The 19,473-nt window shown below is 48.2% G+C and overlaps 1 protein-coding gene across 2 annotated transcripts; it reads left to right on the plus strand.

Annotated features, from left to right (window-relative positions):
* The first annotated feature begins 754 nt into the window (after window positions 1-754).
* BID (BH3 interacting domain death agonist) lies at window positions 755-19,440 on the plus strand. 2 transcript variants are annotated; one of them, XM_071422174.1, is made up of 7 exons: window positions 755-867; window positions 11,552-11,660; window positions 13,024-13,090; window positions 14,901-15,087; window positions 16,327-16,469; window positions 17,258-17,461; window positions 18,572-19,440. In XM_071422174.1, exons 3-7 carry the CDS (start codon window positions 13,082-13,084, stop codon window positions 18,581-18,583), a joined length of 555 nt encoding a protein of 184 aa, XP_071278275.1. In that variant the 5' UTR covers window positions 755-867; window positions 11,552-11,660; window positions 13,024-13,081; the 3' UTR covers window positions 18,584-19,440. The 2 variants fall into 2 exon arrangements, with proteins under 2 accessions (XP_071278275.1, XP_071278276.1); XM_071422175.1 differs by lacking the exon at window positions 755-867 and adding an exon at window positions 939-1,253.
* Window positions 19,441-19,473: the final 33 nt, after the last annotated feature.

Genomic DNA, 19,473 nt, shown 5'->3' on the forward strand with positions numbered 1-19,473 from the left:
AAAAAGCGCCCTAAGGTCAGGCACCCCGCCACACTCAGCTCATCCAAAGCCTGAGCGTGGCACTGGCACCGTGACTGGGCACGTTAGGAAGGAAAATGTGTCAGGAAGGACATCTGTACTGAATGCCAGGTAAGCATTTCTCTAGACAGAGCTACGTTGAAGTGTAAGGCTGTATTAAATAGTAATTAGTTGAGTAGGACTCTATTGCTAGACTTGAAAGGAGGTTGTAGCAAGATGGGGGCTCTCCTGTTCTCTCAGGCAGCAAGTGACAGAATAAGAGCACAAAGTCCTAACCTGAACCAGGGGAGGTTCGGGTTGGACACGGGGAATAATTTCTTCACAGGAAGGTGATTAGATTGGAATGGGATGCCCAGGGTGAGTCACCGTCCCTGCAGGTGTTTAAGAAATACTGGATGTGGCACTCAGTGCCATGTTGGCAAGGCGGTGTCTGGTCACAAGATGGAACCGATGACCTCAGAGGTCTTTTCCAATCTAATTGATTTTGTGGTTCTGTGATTTTAAGCCCATAAAACGATATTAAACTAAAAGGTGCATTTATATGGCGGGGCGAGAAGTGGTTGTAGATGGCGTATGAGGAGCCTTTGGCCAAGCAGCACCAGGTCGGGACCCATCAGAACGCCAGAACTGTGGGGGAGCGCGGATCGGGCGGGCCCCGGCTCCCGGGCCCCTCCCGGCCCTCACGCCCTCAGCCCCGGGGCCGTGGGGCCGGGCCCTCAGCGGGCGCGTGCCGCGCGCCTTCCCGCCCGCCCGCCTTCCCGGGGCGGGGCCGGGCCGCGCCGGGCCCTCAGCGGGCGCTCAAATATCGGGAGCGGCGCGCACAACGCGGTAGCCGCGCTTCAGGTCCCGGTGAGTGTTGCACGTGGCTTCCCAGCTGGAGGAGCGGTTCGGCGGCGGCACAGCGTCGGGCGGGAAGCTCGCGGGGTGTGCATGGGCGACGTCCCGGCCGCGCTCCGAGACTCGGCGCTGCGCGGCCCCGCCCGGGAAGCGCCGCTGGCCGTGGCGGGCTCGGGGCGAGTGTCGGGCCCGCTGCCTCCTGGGCCGCGGGGCATCAGCGCGGGGGCCTGAGGTGCCGGCTCCAGCTCGCAGCCCCCCAAGCCTGGGGGGGGTGAAGTGACCCTGCGAGGGTCCGTGTGCGCGTTCTGCTTTTTCTTCTGGCTGCTGGAAACTCCTCTGCCTCCCGGCCGCTCTCCCGGTTCCTTTCTGCCCGCGGAATTCGGCCTTGCGTTTCAGCGGTGCGGTTGTTTCTTCCTTTGCTCCGTTTCGTGCTCGGTCGCTGCCTCCGTCCCTCCTGGGCCGTGCTGGGGGTGCCCCCCCCCCCGCGCTCTGCCATCGACCCCGGCCCCTCCGCTGCTTCCCCCGGCGGGGTCCGCCCGCTCCGCGCCTCCCTGCGCCTCCCCTCGTCCCCGCTTCTGTGGCGGACCGGCCTCCCTCCCGCTCGGGTGGTATTTCCTAAAACCACGCACAGTTCTCTTTGCCTTTGCACTGCGCGGTGAATTGCAGCATCTCGCCCTCAGTTTCTGGTGAGAGTTGTCAGACGCGAGCGGTATTGGCCGGGCAGTGCAAAGAGTTAATGGTGTGGTGGCGACCCCTCAGCCTTCCCGCAGCAGAGGGATGTGGGAGTGGCACCTCCAGCAAGAAGGCAAGGTTTTCTAATAATAGCGCTAACCTAACGTGTTTGAAAGGAAGAGCAGGTGACTTGTACGATGAGTCAGTTCAGCTCTTCAGCAGAGCTTTTCTCTCCGCTCCCTGCCTTCCCCAGAGCTGTGGGTGTCTGGCTGTCTGTGGAAGTGGCGAGCGCCTTTGGCTGGCCCTTTGTTTGCCCTGAGCAGCGCTCACGTTCCCGGTGACACACGGGTGTGTTGGTTCGGGCTGAGGGAAGGCTGGAGCAGGAGACTGCGCAGTGTGCGTGAAGTGGAAGGGACGGAGTGAGCAGGTTTCCTTCCTTAGAAGGGTATTTCCGCAAGTTACACGCTCTGGTGATGGTCTCTGTAACTTGGAGTGACACTGGCTCTGAAACTGCTGAGTCTGGCGAAGGGGCGGATGTTCTTGTCTTCTTTTAAATGACATTTTGTAGCCTTAATAATAAATTTAAAAAAGAAGGCGTAGTGCCTCAGAGTTATTTAAATCACTAAAGTCTTCATTCAGGAAGTCAGTGCTTATTTCAGAAACGGTGAACTTTTCTTTTTGTCTCTTGGAGTATCTGGGCCATAATCCTGTCATGGGATACTTGTTATCTGTTCAAAACGGTTAAAGTGTTTGGTGGGGGAAAGGGCAAAATGGTTCCCCGACAGGAAATTAATTTTTTAAGTTTTTGTTTTGGTTTGTTTTTTTGGTAGAGGACTTTTTGCAAAAGTCCACCTGTGGGGAAGAGTGGTTTTTGTTCTGTTATAACTTCTTGTCACTAATCAGACTGAAACTGTTTTCACCTGCCTGTGGAAGCATAACATCTTAAAAGGTGTTATTTAAAAAGAAGGGGTTTTCTGTGTGGGTTTTTTTTCCTCTCCTTTGCAACCTCTGTACATGACTTTAGCGCTGTTTGGTGTCTTTAGGATAACTTTGCAACACCCATTTTTGGAGATCTCTTCTGTGCCACTGGTGTTACACAAAAACGCTGGGGGAATGCATTGTATAAAAAGTAGCATTCTAGTACCCTGTTATTCCCTTGGATTTCTGCAACCTGTCTCTTCCCGTTTTCTTGTCTTCCTTTCTGGGTCTCTTGTCTTTCATTAGAGGTGACCAGCAGGGCTTAGGGACCTGCTGAGGTGAAACACTTCATTTTGCATGTGCAGAGTGTAACAGGTGATTGTAAACCTGTGGATAGGCTGCCCTGTACCAAGAAAGGCTGGTGTGACAAACCTCCCCTTCTGATTTGTCAGCACCTTCTTGCTTGCATCTGGTGACATTTGCTGAATTTAAGAAGAAAAAATGTGACAGATTTTTGGTTACGTGGTTTTGTTGGGTTCCTGCCCTCCCAGTTTCTTAAAACCAGATTAGGCCAGCTGAGGCTGTGAGTTCAGCTCAGTTTCTCCAGCAGAACAGTGTACAGCACTCCACCAGGGCTGTCTGTGCAAACCTGGGTTTCTGTTAGATCCTGAACCAGTAAGAACTGTGATATGTAATTAGGGAATTATATGGGGGGCTATATATTCAATGAACACTCTCACCCAAGGTCATTTATGCCATGTTTTTCCTCTGCAACAGGATACCGGAGTCATCCACACTCAGCAAGAGTCTGAGGAGCTGACAGATCAAAGAGGGTTGGGGTTTTTTTTTTCTGTAATAGAATGAAATGTTTAGAGTGGAAGCAGGCAGACACATAAATTTAGTGACTGTCACCTTTGGAGACCTTCCTGGGGCAGCCTGGTGCTTGGAAGTCATGGGAGGGGGAGAAGGGACTGTCTCTAATAACTCTGAACAGGTTTTGTGCTGGTGCAAGGAGTGCTGGTGTGACTGTGGAGGAGCAGCCTTGAGATGTTGGTTCCTTGATAAGGCAGCTCCTTTGGACTCTGGGTATGAACTCCCCAGCAGGAAAGAGCCAGCCTGGTCTGCGGTTTCTCTGCTGAGGGGAATTGTGTGCAGATGGGCAGGTTTCATTTTCTCTGCTTAGCAGTTCCTAGATGAGTGAAAGAGCACAATTTACTATCAATTTTGGGTTGGTTTTTTTGGGTTGTTTTTTTTCTCAAGCAGCTGCCTTCTCCTTTTTTTCTTGGCATGCTTTGGCTTTTTGTCTGAGCCCAATTACAGAGTTTTGGGGGCTGGAATTACCTGCACATCGTGTACCGTGCAAAGCCAAGTATATCAAAGTATTTCTAATTAGTGAGTGGAGCTCATGGCTTAGCCAAGCATGTAAAAGTCTTGGTGGTCTGAGCCCCTTTTGGTTTTGGATGGCTTTGCTTGAGGTTGGAAGAGGTTGCAGGGTGCTGAGTTTAGCTTTAACTAAAGCTTATCAGTTATGATTATGGTATGTGCATGGGGGGGGTCCCTTCCTCAGGTATCTTACAAGTCTGATTTTTTTGACCCAGACAAGATAAGAAAGATGTAGGGATAAAATATAGAAGGAAATGTTGAGTCACACAGTGTCCAGTGTCATTCTTTAGGTTTGGTAGCAATCTGTTAAGCTTCTGCCTTGATTTGTACCAGATGTCTGTAGTGAACCATGTGCTGACATCCTGCTGTTACCTCATCTGTACTGGGGGGAGATCAGGACTCTGTGGAGCTGCCAGTGGTGTAGATTAGGCACCTCCTTGCACCTGGAAGAGACGGCAGGGATTGCCTCCTGTCTGCATCCGGAAGCAGTTGCTCCATGCAGAGCACAGGGCTGTGTTGGTGTCTCCTACACACCCTTCTTGGCAACAGCTGCTCCAAGAGTCCTTCAGCCTCCTCCCCTTGAGCAGCCCCATGGCTGGGAGCCTTGCTAGCACTGCCTTGGGCACTTGGTGACTTCTGCTGTGGATCCAGTCTGCTGCTTTCCCCGTGTCCCTGCACCACCATGGCACTGCTTGGCACGGGTGGGCTTTGGCTGGACTGCCCTTGCTGGCAAACATGAGGAAGGGGCTGTAGCCCTTCGTGCATTATGGGCATTCTGCTCTTTCTGCCATGGGAGGACAGTGTCATTGTGGCTTTAAACTCCTCCTACCTCAGTAGCTTGCTCCCCACTTTCCTTTAAACTCTGAGTTTTTGTTCAGCTTCTCTGAAGTACCAGCAGGGGAAGTGGGTGGTGTGTGCCATCATGGCACACACAGATGTTGCATTCTTGTTTAAATGTCTGCAGACCTGCTCTATTTCCTGGTAAAATGCTGTTGCTATGACCTTTGGCCAGTTTCTAGTGCTTTTACTGCTGTTTATAGAATGGGCAATACCCAGGTCTCTCAAATATTCTGGACTATTTCCTTTAAGGACACATGTTCCTCGGTAAGTGTAACTTCTGGTTGTTCGATGTAATTGCTGTAACACCTTTGGGTCGGCAGCCACGTGAAACAAATCCCCTTAGATCAGCAGTTGCTGTATTTTGGCTTTGTAAGCTCTTCCTGTGTTTCAACATCAGCCTATTCCTCCTAAGGTAGAAATGAAAGTGAAATGGTCTTGCTTTGTTTCATGCACAGTCATGTGTTTTCTCCTAGAAGAACAGATGTTTTCTCACTGTGTGTGTAGACCTACAGCTAAGAGAGCCTGTAGGTGTTGAGTGGAAGAAGCAATGTGCTGAGGCATCTCCTGCTTGCCTGGCACTAGGAAATGTGTACTCCTGCAGGCACCTATTTACAATTTCCCTGTCACAGGTCCCAAATGGCTCCTGCAGCGTTTCTTTGAGAATGAGTGTTTTCTTAGCTCTGTATCACTGTGAAAGGTGTTTAAAAGAGATGATGCTTTCTTTTATGCTGGCGGTGTATGAGCTGCTGCTGTCAAACAGCTTTGATCACAGTATGAATGCTGCTTGGAGTTACTATTATTTTTGGCTGACTGGTTTGATGCACAACTTTCTTTTTAAGATTCTTGAGGATTTCTGGGCTCTTGTCATAAGAGATTCCTTCAAGATTATCGTGATTACTTTTTAAAAAAATATTTTTGTGCTGGCTTCATCAGTTTAACTGTCATGGTGGGAATGGAGGTTGCAGTGCAGCACAGTGGGAGAAGGGAATCACAGGATCTGTGCCAGACTTTCCTTCTGGGGATCATCTCTGGCTGTCTGTGCTGGTGCACAGCTGTTTCATAAAACTGAGGGACGTTAACATCTCTGATACACTTGATGTTTAGGAGGAGGGCAGCCTGTTGAAAATACATTTTTCATGTTCTGGGAAAGATGTCAAATATTGACGCACAGGGTTGTGGATGCTGTCAGAGCACATGAGCGCGCAGCTGTGAAGATTTGTCTTTGTACCACTTTCTTAGAAATGCTTTGGGTTTTTTTTATGATGAATGTTCAGGGCCTGGGAGGGTGAGCAGGCTCCACTGATGTAATTCTGGAGAATACCAGCTCTGAGAATTCCTTTGACAGTAAATTGTCCAGTGCACTGAATCCTTGCTTAGCAGCTCCATGAGTGCAGTCCTGGCTGTTGCATCAGCAGCCTTGTTTTAGCTAAGCAGGGAGCTGCTGAAATGTTGTTCTGATGTAATTTCTGATGGGCCACTCTGATCCAGTATTTAAACTTCATACTGAAGCATCTTTACAGCTTCTGTTTATTCCAGAAAACAGTGCAGGTATCCCTGGTGCTTACCAGTCCAGAAAGGCAGTTCTTGCCTACTCATATGGCCTGAAAGGCAGAGGCAATGCCACTGTTAGGAGCCACCTGTGTGCATAAAGCTGTCTTTTTGAACTCTTTTTTTTTTTAATTACTTCTGACCAGTTTCTTGCTTTGCTTATCTAACTTGCCAGTCAGGCAAAGGAAAGACAGATTTACATTCCTCTTTACTGCTGGTATCAGCTGTGAAATGCATCCAAGTTCCAAAATGATGTGGCATTCCTGGTTTTCTGACTGATGGCTGCTCTGTGCTCATGCTGGCACTGAACAGTAGTACATGCATTAAAACTAGAATCAGGAGCGTTCTTTTGTCCTGTAGGTGGCATGGCAGTTCTTGTATCCAGTGCCACTTTCTGAGAGCCTGTGGCTGGCAGAGCCTGTGCAAGTGGCACCTGCAACACTCAGAGCACAGTTGCCAGGTGCTGGGGCTGTGTCTGCTGCAGGAACTGGGCACTTTGTCCCTACTCCAGTGTAAAAACAGCTTTGCCAGAGTGCAGTGCCCATGGCCCAGCTGGGGCATGCTCTAAATCCAGGAGCAATTCTTGCATTTCTCTGGTTGGACACCATCACTTGCACATCACCAGTGATGGCTGGAGTTTATCCCAGTACTGCCTGCTCTCAGTCTGTTTGTCCTTCCTTGATAATGTCAAAACACTGGAACTGTGATTCCTCAGTGCTTCCTGCTTTTCCATCATTTCCAAGAGGCAAACATAAGAACTGCTTGCAGATGCACTGTGCCATTCTAGCAGGGGTCTGTTGCAGCTGCTGGGCTGCAATAGTTACATTTTGCACAGGAAGCCAGCCCTGTAAAGAGCAGCAGGCTTGTGTGGTAGTGGTGATGGTGCTTTTCCATCAGGGTTTGCTCTGCTCCCTCCAGCCAGGCCCCAAGGAAAGACAGAAGTATTTCCCTAGCCTTACTGAGGAGGTGACGTGCAGGAGGAGCTTACCAGGCTGGAGTTCCTTTGCTCAACAGCAGAGGGGAAAACCTGAGCCCAGTGCCAGATCCAAGAATCTGCCTGCACTCTGATAGCCAAGATCCAAGTCCTGCCCTTGCCTCTTAGGCTTGGCTATGCCCAAAATACAGATGTGGAAATTCTGTTTGGGTCCAGCTGTAGTTAGCTGAATTCAAATTCCAGCTGCAGGCTTCCTGCTGACTCAGTTTAAGCTCAGCTGTGTCTGTAGGCTGGCTGCTGAAGAATGAGAATGTTGTCATGCTGACTCTGTCACTGATCCAGTACAGAAACCACGCTGATGGAAAGTTCCTGCCTGCCTGCTTTTTTAAGAGCATAAGTAGTATGGCAGTGCTCCTTCTTTCTCATCCATGTGCTGCGTGGGGCTGGTCACCAGAGGCTTTTGAGCCAAATCAGAAGGGTGATCGATGAGGGATTTGGAGGTTTTTCTTCCTAAGAAGTCAGAGTACTGTCCTGATAACTGGAAGATTGCTGCAATTCACACCATTGTGAAAAGACAGAAGACCTTCAGAAACTTACATAAGTTTCTATCAAAAAAGCCTACTGAGAGCTTCTTTTTAGAATTGTCTCTAATAAACGTTTTCTTCCAAAGAAGAAAAACCCTTTAAACAAAGAGTGAAATGTATTTCTAAGCCAAAATACACAGCTGAGAGTTCTTGGTGTCCAGGCTGAGATGATAATTCTGTGCTAAAGCACCATAAAGAAGCGAAAGTAAAAATGCCCCAGCTAAGGCAGAGGTTGTCCTGGTTGGATTTTAAGTAGTCTCATGATTCCTGACTAACAGGGCATTCCTCCCAAGAGCCAAGCAAATAAATGGGCAATTGACTGGGGGAGTAGGTGTGTCCTGCTCTGGGCCGCTGAGCTGCTGGTATCTCCAAGAATGCTCCTCATGGCTTGTCAGCTTTGCCACTTCCCAAACGAGCTCTTGATGTTGCATCCTCCTGCAGAGCCAAACTGGTGGAAAATACCTTGGTTTGGAAGCAGTGTTCTCTGTGGCTGGGAAAGTCCTGACACTCACCAAGCCAATAGCTTTGGTGTTAACCACATGTACCAAACCATCCTTTAGTTTTACAGTTTTCACAGCTGTGTGTGTGCATCCATACATGCCCAGAGGGTCTTGTTGAGCTCATCCTTCACCTGGCTTACACATTGCAATGTCTCTGTCCTCCCACCACACTGCTGCTCTTTCCAGAGCCTAGAAGCAAATTCTGCTTTTGCCTCTCAAATGAGGCAAAATCCTGGGGTGTTCTGAACACTGGTACGGGCTGGCAAATCCTTTGCAGGGTAAGGAGCAATGGGGACAGGTTTCCTGTGGTGATGATAGTATCCTATTTACTCAGCACTGTTGCTTTGGCAACACACAAGGTACCTTCCTTCCCTGAGCTGTTTAGTTCCTGTTGGTTTATGGGCTAGAAGTGGAGCATTGCTTTTGGTGACTTTGGGCTCTGTGATGTGGTATTTGCTTACACTCTCCTGACCTGAAGTGCTGCAGACAACAGTGGCACAGCTCAGAATATCCTCCGGTAAGGAACTTCCTAAGTCTGTGGTGCTGTTTCTCTTTCTTTATTTTCCAGTAAAATAAAGAAGTAGTGACTGGATATGTAAAGTAGTTGTGCCTGTGGCAAGTTCTCATGAGGACATTAAAATTGAGTGGTTATGGTTTGATATATGGATTTAAAGTGTCAGGACATACCAAAGACTTGGTTTCTCTGCCTGTAGAACAATGTCCTGGCTCTGTAGCTCAGCAGTGAAATATCTGCCTACAGGACAGGGAAGTGCCACCAGGCCCTGGAAGGGAGAAACAGTCACTGTTGTACTTCTTCCAATAATGATGTCATCCTGGCTGCCACACCCAAAGTTCTTACCTTCCAGCTGCCACACAGGGAAAGCAACGCTCAGATTGGAAGTTTCTGACTTTGCAGTGACTGATGCTTCATTGTGGTTTCTGCTTTGGAGATTTTAATTGCTCCTAACTCCAACGTGAGACATAAACATCTTGACAGCTCGCACAATAGGTCCATTGACCCATGGTCCAGACGCTGTATTAAAGGAGTCAGTCCTTACAGGCCTGTGCCTTCCCTGCTGAAAACAGTGTTTTTCTGAGCAGACATGGCTGAGCTGTGAGGGGAGGTGAAGAATCTGAGGGGAGGTGATGGTGAGCAGAGGCACTGTTTGTGGGGTGGCTTCTTTTCTGAGCTGTCTTGAAGATGTAGCACAAGTGTGGAGATGAAAACTGATTTGTAGGGTGACTTAGCACTGCTGCAGGGATTCTGGGACCTGCTGCTGTTATGGCAGCCCTGAGAGCTGTGGGGAGTTCCCCCAGCAGGTAACCATGGTGTTACACAGTGTATGAGGCTTTTCCTTTGGATTACCCCTCACTGCTTGATGTGGGAGAGAGGCATGGAGTGCCAATTGTCTTGCAGTCCCTGCTTCTCCCTCTTATTCACCCTACAAACTTGCAGTGCCATCTCTCCTTCCCCTGGAGTCAGGGGGTTCTGGCCCTGCCTGCTCTTGCCTCTAGTGATGCTACCCCTCATTGCTGGACTGCAAATGGTGGGAAAAGCTCCTCTGGTGAGTTCCTTGTGAGGTTTAAAGGATGGTGTAACTTGGGAATGAGAGGGAGAAACAGAAGATGGGACACCAGACCTGAAGGAGCTGTGTGGCTGGAGAGCAGTCAGTCAGTCCCATCCCTCAGGGTGTGCTCAGCCCCATCTAAAGAGCCCTGGAGGAAGCATCCACAGAATTCACTTGAGAAAACTGCTGTGTGTTGGTGGACTGAAGTCTTTCCTACTGCACTGATAGGCTGCTGGTGGATGTGCTTCTCCAACTGGAATTGTTTTCTTGCCATATGCCTCCCCCACAGTCCTGCATGCCATGCAATGTTGAGTTGGAATGAACATGCCCTACTTCGATTCTGTAGAACTGATTGAAGGGTATTAAACTTGTGCTAAAGTACCCCCTTCATTTTTTTTCCAAAGAAAGAGAGAAGGAACAGGTTGTAGTCTAAAAAACTGGGTGTAGTCTTATGTGTTGAACGCTTCAAGGCATTTAGTGATTTCTCAGAAGCAGCTCATTTCTCACAAAGAAATATGAGCTTCTTACAAAGTTCATTTGTCTAATGAGTGAAATGAAGTAAAAAATGAACAATGTATTAAAATTAGTTGATGTTTCAATTAAAATATCATATTCTGTAAAAATTCATTTCAGGATTTCAGCAGTCCTAAAGCAGCCTTAGCAGATGTTCTAGTTTGAATCTGAGTGCAGGTGGTGTTTGTACCCTTTATCAGTCTTTTCTTCTTCTCCAACTAAAGATTCTTTTTACCCAATATAAAGTAACCTTTTTCCCTCCACCAGAAACAGTCTCAATCTGAATCTAAAACTACCAGGATTCTAAAGTCTTAATGATTAAAAAATTGGGGTGGTATCAGCATGATTACATTGGACTTTTTTGGGTTTTTTTTTTGAGATCCCATTAAGGAATTTGACTTCTCAGCAGGAACTTCATGAGTATTGAAGCCCTTTGCATTGATTCAAAGTAGTTATGCAAAACTTGAGGTTCCTGTAATTACTAGTTAACTAAAATTAAAAATAATTTGCCCTGTATTGTAGAAGTAGGAAACCATTTGGGGGTGGAGAGAAATCCTTTTTCCTTGTCTCTGGTGTGTTTTTGACCACCCAAGCAGAACTTTGTTAGCTGAGAGCAGGCCTTCAGGGTCATTCACTGCATGGGTGGTCAATCTCTGGTTTAGGAAATTTGGTTTGTGAAGTTGTGTTCAGACTCCCTTGTCCTCATTTTCTGCCATGTTAGTACTTTGGAGTGTGGTGGAAGTTTTCATTGTTCTGTTTGTGTGTTTGTTTTATCTGTGTTCGTATGCAGGAGTAGACAAAATTGCTATTTGCAGCTATGGTGGGTGACTTTTTTAATGTCTCTGTTTTTGTGGACTTGGCCTGAGGAGTGTCTGTATCTGCACAGAGCTGATTTGATCCCTGAGGGAAGGGAAGAACCCACATGTGTTGTGGGTCTCTTCTCCCTGCACAGCCAATCTGCAGGTGCAGCAGGCACCTGGCTGGGCTGGAGCAGTCTGTGCTTCTTCATTTCAAGCAGAGAGTGGGAAAATTGCATTGAAAAGGAATGTTATCTGTAAAACCAGAATATGTGCAAACTGAGCCTTTACCTCACCTACAGAAATACTGCTTGTATGGACAAGTTTGCACAAAGCCAAAGTCCTGCCACAGGCTTAATTCTAAATCCCCACTTTCCTCTTAATCTCAGTGTTCTGTCTTGAGTTCTCAAACCTGAATTAACATCTATGTCTCTTCCAGCAAAGTGAATCCCAGAAGAAAAGTCACCCAGACCTGTTTCAGAGCCCCTTCAGGTCCCAAAGAACAGGACAGAGGACTCTCCCCAGCCAGAACACTCCTTTGGGCAGAGGTGAGTAGCAGCAATAGGGATTTGAATGGAACAGAGCAAAATGCACAGCAGCGAGGGATAAGCCTGCGTTGCAGTTAGTCTGACATAAGTTCATGACAAGAAGAGATCATGGTTAAGAGGCTTCCTGTGGGCTGCTGTGTGTTTTAGACATATTGCAGGTTGTGTTTTGGTCTTGGACTTCTAAGAGCCTTTGAAAAGTTGGGAGATTCATGGTCTCTTGAAATATGACTGTGGTTTGCTTCGGAGTTTGAATTTCTTTCTGTTTTCACTTCCCTCTTTTCTACCAGCATGCTTAGTTATTTAAAACACAGATGTGAGGGATTGTTGTGAAATAGTCATTTATCACTAGCCCAGGTCTTTGATGGTTAAGCAGGCCTTTTGTTTGAGTTCCTTAGTGCTTCCAGCCCATTTTTGGTTTAGAAGGTGGCTGCATAACAACCAGGTTGTTGCCCTGGGTGAAGAAGGCTTGGTAGGGAGGGAGTGCCCACTTTCAGCCAGGCCCTGCTCATCAGAAGTTGAACCAGAGATTTGTGTGTGCAGCTGTGTGGGACTGTTGTGTCTAAGGCACCAAATGCAAGGTTCTGACCCACCCATCAGCTGCTCCTGGCAGGATGAGGAGGGAGCACTGTCCTCCTACATCTCCCCTTTGAGAGGGAGGGAGGCTCCCCTGTGCCCTGTGCTCTCCTTTGCTGGGTGCCTCTTCCCTTGGGCTCTGTCCTGCTCTCTCCCTTCTTCCTGGCTAGCCTCCCTGGAGGCTCTGCAGAGTTGCACTCAGGGGACTGGAGGCCTCTGTTGCCACTTGATCCAGCCTTCCCATCATAATATTCGTTGGGAAGTATTTAAATGAGCCTGAGTATCCATGTGGATCTCTTGGATGGAGGGTGGGGAGAGGCACCCTCAAGGCCCTGTGGATGTGCAGCAATGTCAGCTGGGTTTTTCATTTCAGAATATTCTGCTGTGCATGCAGACCTGTCAGCTCACCTGCTCTCAGGAGGTGCTCAGGAGTTCCTCTCTGATCACCCTGCTCTTCATGGCTCCATGGAGGGTTGTTTCACCCTTACCCAGCAGCAGCTCTTGGCTTTAAAGCCCTGGTTGTAGGGTGTGTGACTCCACTGTCTGGCTCAGTCTATGGCAGGAAGGAGATTTGTGCCTCTCATTCACTCTCACTGAGACAGTTGTAGTTTCCTCAGCCCTTTTTCATGACTGATGGTGTGTGATGGGCAGCTCACTCCAGAAATAGGGATATGCATCACTAAAAGGGACATTTACTATGAGACATGGCCAGACACATAAGTACAGCTGCAAGATGTGGATTTATGGGAATTTTTTTCCTTTCACGCTTTTCTTTCTTACTCCTTCACAGGACAAGGATTTCTGGTCTGAAGCAGAGGGTGACGGGAGCTGCTGTCCCTGAATCCATTATGGAACAGGTTAGAATCAAACGTGTCTGAAGTCAGCTGTTCACAGTGTGCAGTGGTTCTCTGGTACACTTGTCCTGAGATGCTTTGAAGGGAAGAAGTCTGTGTTGGCTGGTGTCCTTCTCGAATTTCCCAGAATTTGTGCAGCGTTCCTGGCACTGCTCTGAATACAAGGAAGTGGATGGAACCAGTTAGGTTGCAAGCTGCTTCCTTGCAGCCTTCAGTGTAACACTTCCCCTTGGGACTGCAAGCTGAAGAAGTAGCTATATAAGAGACTACAGTGTTTATTGATAAAGCTACAAACTGCCAAAACTAATAAAGGAATGGGCACAGCCCTGTGATCAGTGCATTGCATTGGTTTTTGTGGTGTTAAACACAATTACAATGCTGTTACTGAGCACACTTAAATCTTACACATTGAACTGTCATCCTCCCCCAGCCCAGCTCATGTTAGGATACAATTGTAATCCCCTACTCTGCCCTCCCACAAGCCTTTTGAACACAATATCATTTAAAAAAAGTATCAGTGATAAACCCAATGACTAGCCCAGCAGGCTGTTGAAGGGGATTGCCACCAGGTGACCTGCACTACTGTCTGTAAACATGCATGCTCAGACCATGGAAGGTGTGCCTTCTGTTCGTCTCTGACTGATCATGTCCTTTATTTTCCATTTGTTTCCATTTCTGAACCCTGCCTTTTGTTGACTTTGTTCCTCCTTTTGTTTGCCCAGTCAGATATGGTCATGTTGAGGCTTTGCAAGGTTCCACTCCCCAGAACTCCCTTTCAGTTACCAAGTTCATCCTGGTTGCATATTGTCAGCATAACAAACCATTCTTTAACTATTTTTCTTCTCCCTAAATAAAATTAGGCCTAGGTATTTTCTTAGAGGCAGACCATCTGCATACCAGAGTAAAGATTTTCTTTCTGACTTTATTTCTGTGCTTATACCACATCCTACTCTCTTACCTGTTTAACTAAAATTTTTGGAGGGTCTCCTGGTTTTCTGGAGGCCTTAGTTGGTTATGAGGCCTGGTGTTCCAGTGTGGCCTCTTGCTCCCATCAGTCTGCCTGCCTCATGGACCTCCTGAACCTAATTAATATGGGCTGTCTGTGCTGCCTTGCTTGAAGGCTGCAGGTTGTGTGGCCATGGAGGCAGCATGTGCCCATTTACTGGAGGTGAATGTGCCACTGGAGGTGGCACTGATCTGCCATCTCATGTCACTTCTCTTGTGAGCAGCTGCTTGGGTCTCTGTGAGGAGCTAAACAGGTTTATTATGGAGCTGGTTGAGGTTCCTTTGAAGAGGGAGAAGAAATGTGAACCTTGGGGTTTTTGCAGCCTTATGCTCTTATCTCTGTTTCCCACCTTGTTACTGCTGTGCTCTGATTACATGGAAGTGGGGAGCTCCTGCCTTCTTTATGCACAGCAAGTAGAATGCCCAGTTCCCAAACACAGGGTAAAAGCCTTCCAAACACAGGTGTCTGAGTAAGGGAAATGGATGGGTTTTGCTGAACTCACACCTGTTTCAAAAGAGGAACTCAGATTGGGGTTGCTGCCATTGCCACAGCTGGAAAGGTGAGGAGAAGGTGAGCTGGGTTTTCAACAGCAGTTTGTAAGAGCAGAGCCTTCTGTCATTCCCCGTGGGACAGTCCTGTGTGTGTCCACATCCAGGAGCCAGTCTGCATTTGCTGAGGCCTTGTGGAGCCCCTGCCTGATGGAGAGGCCACAGAGATGTGTCAGGGTTGGAAAACAGTGCATGCCTGGATGCTCTGACTGGGACATTTCCTAGGCATGGGCTTAACGGTGATCTCCTTATGTTTCAGATCAATGGATCTCTTCAGATGGAGCACGCATTGCTGTTCACCTTCCTGGAGGTATCCTCTGACTGCAAGTTCAAAGACCAGCTGCATTCCCTGCAAAGCCAGCAGATCATGTTGAACCAAGGGAGCGATGACGATGAGCTGCAGACCGATGGCAATCGCAGTGGCCACTTCCGGAATGGTGACGTAGGTGAGCAAGCTTTGCTCCATCCCACATGTCTCTCTGAACGTGGGTTTTCTTTCCCCACTTCCTATCTTTGTTTGTATTTATTGTCTGTTTCAGAATAATGTTTTCTCTATTGAGAAACTTCACTGTGTGGCTGTTGGTTGGGAGTTTAGCACTTAGTGCTTAGCACTTTCTCTCTCCATGGATTTCTAGAGCACCTGTCACTGGGTTTTGTCTGCAGTACACCAGAAAAAGGCACAAAGCTGCTACTGGTGATAGCTGCCCTCAAGGAGTGTGATAACCAAGCAGTTAAATTAGGCCTCACATTGCTTTTCAGGCAGTGTCAATATTTGGGCTAGGATCTTGGAACAACTCGAGTTCTGGTACTGGGTGAATCCCCTTCTGCTCTACCAGTCTGGTGAAAACTGTTCCTCAAGTAGCTTTTGGTCCTGTTCCTGCTTTGCTAGCCATCTGCAGGGTGGCTACTGCCCCTTGCCCAGGGTGTGTCAGCTGGCACATTGACCTCAGCTGAAGCAGCGTGAGGAGGAGCTGCCACAGTAAATTTGCATAGGTCTCATGCCAAAAGCAGATAGAACAAGGTCTAAGGTTCTCAGCTGAAAAAGAACAGATTCAGACTAGATGTAAGGAAGATTTTACACTGACGGTGGTAAAACATTGGCACAGGTTGCCCAAAGAGGTGATGGACGCCCCACCCCTGGAAACATTCAAGGTCAGTTTGGTTGGGGCTTCGAGCAGTCTAATCTAGTTGAAGATGTCCCTGCTTATTGCAGGGGGTTTGGATGAGATGGCCTTTCAAGGTCCCTTCCAACTCCAACTATTCTATGACTGCTGTATTTTAGGTGGTGCTTAAGAGACAAGTTCTGACAAGTCACTTAAAGTCTAGAATAATTAGGTTGAAAAAGACCTTCAATGTGTTGCACAGCTTCTCAATTCCCCTTTCTGGGCAGGATGTTGGCAGTAACTGTCCTGTTCAAATTTTGGTTGGAGACTAACGTGCCCTGCAATGATTTTTTTGGGCAGGGTGAGGCTGCACTTTGCCTAAACTACAGATACAAACCCCTGTTTGCCACAATTTCTTGTAAGCAACCTGGGTACACTTAAAGAAATTGTGCTTAGACCTGTCATGAATACACTCAGGGGTGGGAAGGAGGTTGCTAATGGATATTAGCAAAATGCTGTGTCCTGTACTGAACCTGGTCTGACTACAGCCTGTGAACTAAATTCTGCTCTTGGTGTTGGCAGAGTTGCCTCCAACAAATGAAGAGGTTCTCCGGATCATTGCTGCTCAGCTCGCTGAGATTGGAGACCAGTTAGATAAAGAAATCCAAGAAAGAGTAGTAAATGGCCTAGTGCAGCATTTTATGAATGAGAATCTGTCTAATGAGGTGAGTGAAAAGCAGCCTGATAAGCAGTTCTCCTTTTAAATATTCTGCATCCTTCCTGCTGTGACTTTGAAGGCATCTGAAAATTAATCCCAAACATTTACCTTTGAAGATTTGTTAGAGGTGATTTTGTGGCAGAAGTTAATGTGTAAATTGGGTTCCTTGGACTCATCTCCTTTCTGCAGATGATGAAATGGTGGTTGTGGAAAAGGACTGACTAAAGCATTTTGTCCTTCTTTTGATGGCCCTGGAAAATGAATGGTCTGGCTAAGGCTTAGTTTTAGTACTTAAGATCTTGACACTTTGGTGCCAAGTCCTGTATATCTGCTGACCATCATATGGGTAAAAATTGAGCAGGTTAGTGACAGGAGCTTAACTTGTGCTTTTTACTGAGCACTGAAGAGACAGCAAGTCATGAGACCCTTTTCTGATGCTGTGTGTTCATAGACACAGTGTTGGGAGTAGCAGTGGGTTTAGGCCCCTTCCTAGATGCAGTTGGCCCATCATTTAAGATGCCTTGCTGCTGTGCAAGGGAAGTAGAGTTTGAGGTCTCTTATGTTAAAAAGGAAAAGGAAGGCTGTCCAAGGATTAGATCTACATCTGGATCAAGGGCCATAGTTTTTTGGGGGTGTTTTTTTATGTAAGAGGCTGGCTGCCATGGCTGGGAGGAAGGGGAGCAGCATCCTGGAGTGTTGCAACAAGCACATCAGTTATTAGCACAGTCCTGGCAGCGCTGGGAGCTCTTGCTGCCACAGCTGTGGCACTGAGACCCTTCTCTTCCTTCCACACAGGAGATAACCCAGCACATGTCCAGGGTAGTGAGAGAGCTCATACAAGCCATCCCCTCAGACATGGAACAGGAGAAGGCCATGTTGGTGCTAGCAATGGTCTTGACTAAGAAAATTGTGAATACAGTGCCCTTCCTTCTGCGCCGTGTCTTTGACACCACCGTGAACTACATGAACCGGCAGTTCCACAACTACATTGTTGATATGGTGAGTGCTGTCAAACAGCTCTGTGGGAGTCACAGCCAGCCTTTTAGCTGTCCTGGGTTACTCCCTGAGAGGTGGCCTAGCTCTGGACTGCCTGTGGCCTGCTGCTTTCCCTGTAGTGCTCTGGAGGTTGGGCCAGAAGGCAATGCCAGTCCCTGCAGAGCTCTGGAAATGAGTGTGCTTCAGGGGGTCATGTCACATCTGCTTGCCCCCCCCCACTCAGAGCAGCCAGTGAACAGAGTGCATTTGTTCTGTCAGGCAGAGAGAGCTGTGACTGCTCCTCTCCTCCTGCAATCTCCTCAGGGAGCTCTACCAATAACATTCTGGTTAATGATTCTTTCATTCCCTCAAGGGAAAGAAAGCCTGACCTGAGCTCTACTGGCTGCATTTCCCCAGTGTCTTGACCCTGAGCTCTCTGCTCTTTTCTTCCTCAGCTCCCTAGAGCTTGGGAGAGCTGGAAGGTGAAAGGAATTGCTCTTGAGAATTAACACTAGCAATGAGAAATAGTCAAATCTGTTCCTGTTCTCTGTTGGCACTTGGGCAGAGGCAGGAACACTCCTGCACTGCAGCCTTGCCAGGGACAGTGTTGGCAGCAACCTGCAGATGGGCCTGGCTCATACTGTCACTCTGCCTCACCCTGGGCATGGTGTCACTGTGCTGTGTCCTTCAACTCTGCCCTTCCCTTCACTCAGTTTGGCTCCAGCGTGCTGAGTTATGCCAGACATAAGTCACTTGTGTGAGACTGGCCCGTGCTGCTGCCCCAGCTGGCTGGCAGCACCGAGGGCAAGGAGAGGGCTGGAGCTGGCCCCGGGGCTGTCCCTCATTGTCCCCGTGGCCGTTCCTGCTGCTGGCATGGGCAGGAAGGAGCACGGCAGGTGGCAGTGTTGGTGCACGCTGGAGCTGCCCTGGGCAGGCACGGCTGGAGCTGGCCCTGGGGCTGTCCCTCATTGTCCCCGTGGCCGTGTCCTGCTGCTGGCTCGGGCAGGAAGGAGCACGGCAGGTGGCAGTGTTGGTGCACGCTGGAGCTGCCCTGGGCAGGCACGGGGCAGGGCTTGGCACGGGAGAAGAACCCTGCTGCTGTTCATAATGCCCCTTCTGTTTTTCTCCCTCCAGCTGGGTGAGTGAGCTCTCCAGGCCTGTGTAGAGCATGGGAGTTACTGAAGATTTTCTCTGATGGATGAAGATTACCCTATTATTTACCCTTAACTTTTGATATACATCTGTGAAAAGGATGGCAGGGCTTCATAGATCGGCTTTTGTAGACTAGCACAGCAGTAATAGTAGTGTGAGCTGCCTGCCAGCTCTGCCAGTACCTGTAGGGAGTAGTGCCTGCCTCTTTCCTTTCACAATATTTTTTTTAATTTAGCAGCAGCAGATTTTGTGCAGAGCCTGCCTTGTGCCTCCACAGGCCAAGTGGGCACAGGGCCTGTCCTCTGTGGTTTTTCTAAGCAGCTGTAGGATTTTGCTTTAGTTATTCACTTCCCAGCCCTGCTCCTGCAGCTGAGCCATGCTGAATGCTGTTCCCAGGAAGCCCTCAGGATATGGAATGGGTGGCCATCAGCGGGGGTGGGTGGGAATCAGGTTTATTTTGATGAGAAGCTGGAAGCAAGAGGGAACAGATCCCTGAAGGACAGGGTGGGGTGTGCCCAGAAAAGGGTGACTTCAGTAGTCACAGAATACTTCAGTATCAATCACCATCTTCCTCTGTTTCCTTGAAAAATAAAACTGACAGAAAAAAATGTAAAGAAAAGGGGGGAGTAGGCACAGGGAAAGTTTTTTGAGACTGCAACCTGAATATGCCTAAGAAAAAGTAGCATATTTTGTAGTCTCAGGCTGAACAAACTTGGACTCAGGTTGTTTGATAAATAATCAGACAAGGTGATGAATGTGTCATCTGTGACCCATCTTCCTCAGGATTTTTCCAAGTATGTAAATATTTTGTAGGGTTTTTTAACTTAAATAAAAATTTCAGTTCTGATGGCTGCTACGGCTCTGCAGACTTTCAGTCTCCACCT

This window comes from Agelaius tricolor, unplaced genomic scaffold (assembly GCF_023055355.1).
Source record: "Agelaius tricolor isolate 1412-34295 unplaced genomic scaffold, bAgeTri1.0.p SCAF_3, whole genome shotgun sequence".
Lineage (NCBI taxonomy): Eukaryota > Metazoa > Chordata > Aves > Passeriformes > Icteridae > Agelaius > Agelaius tricolor.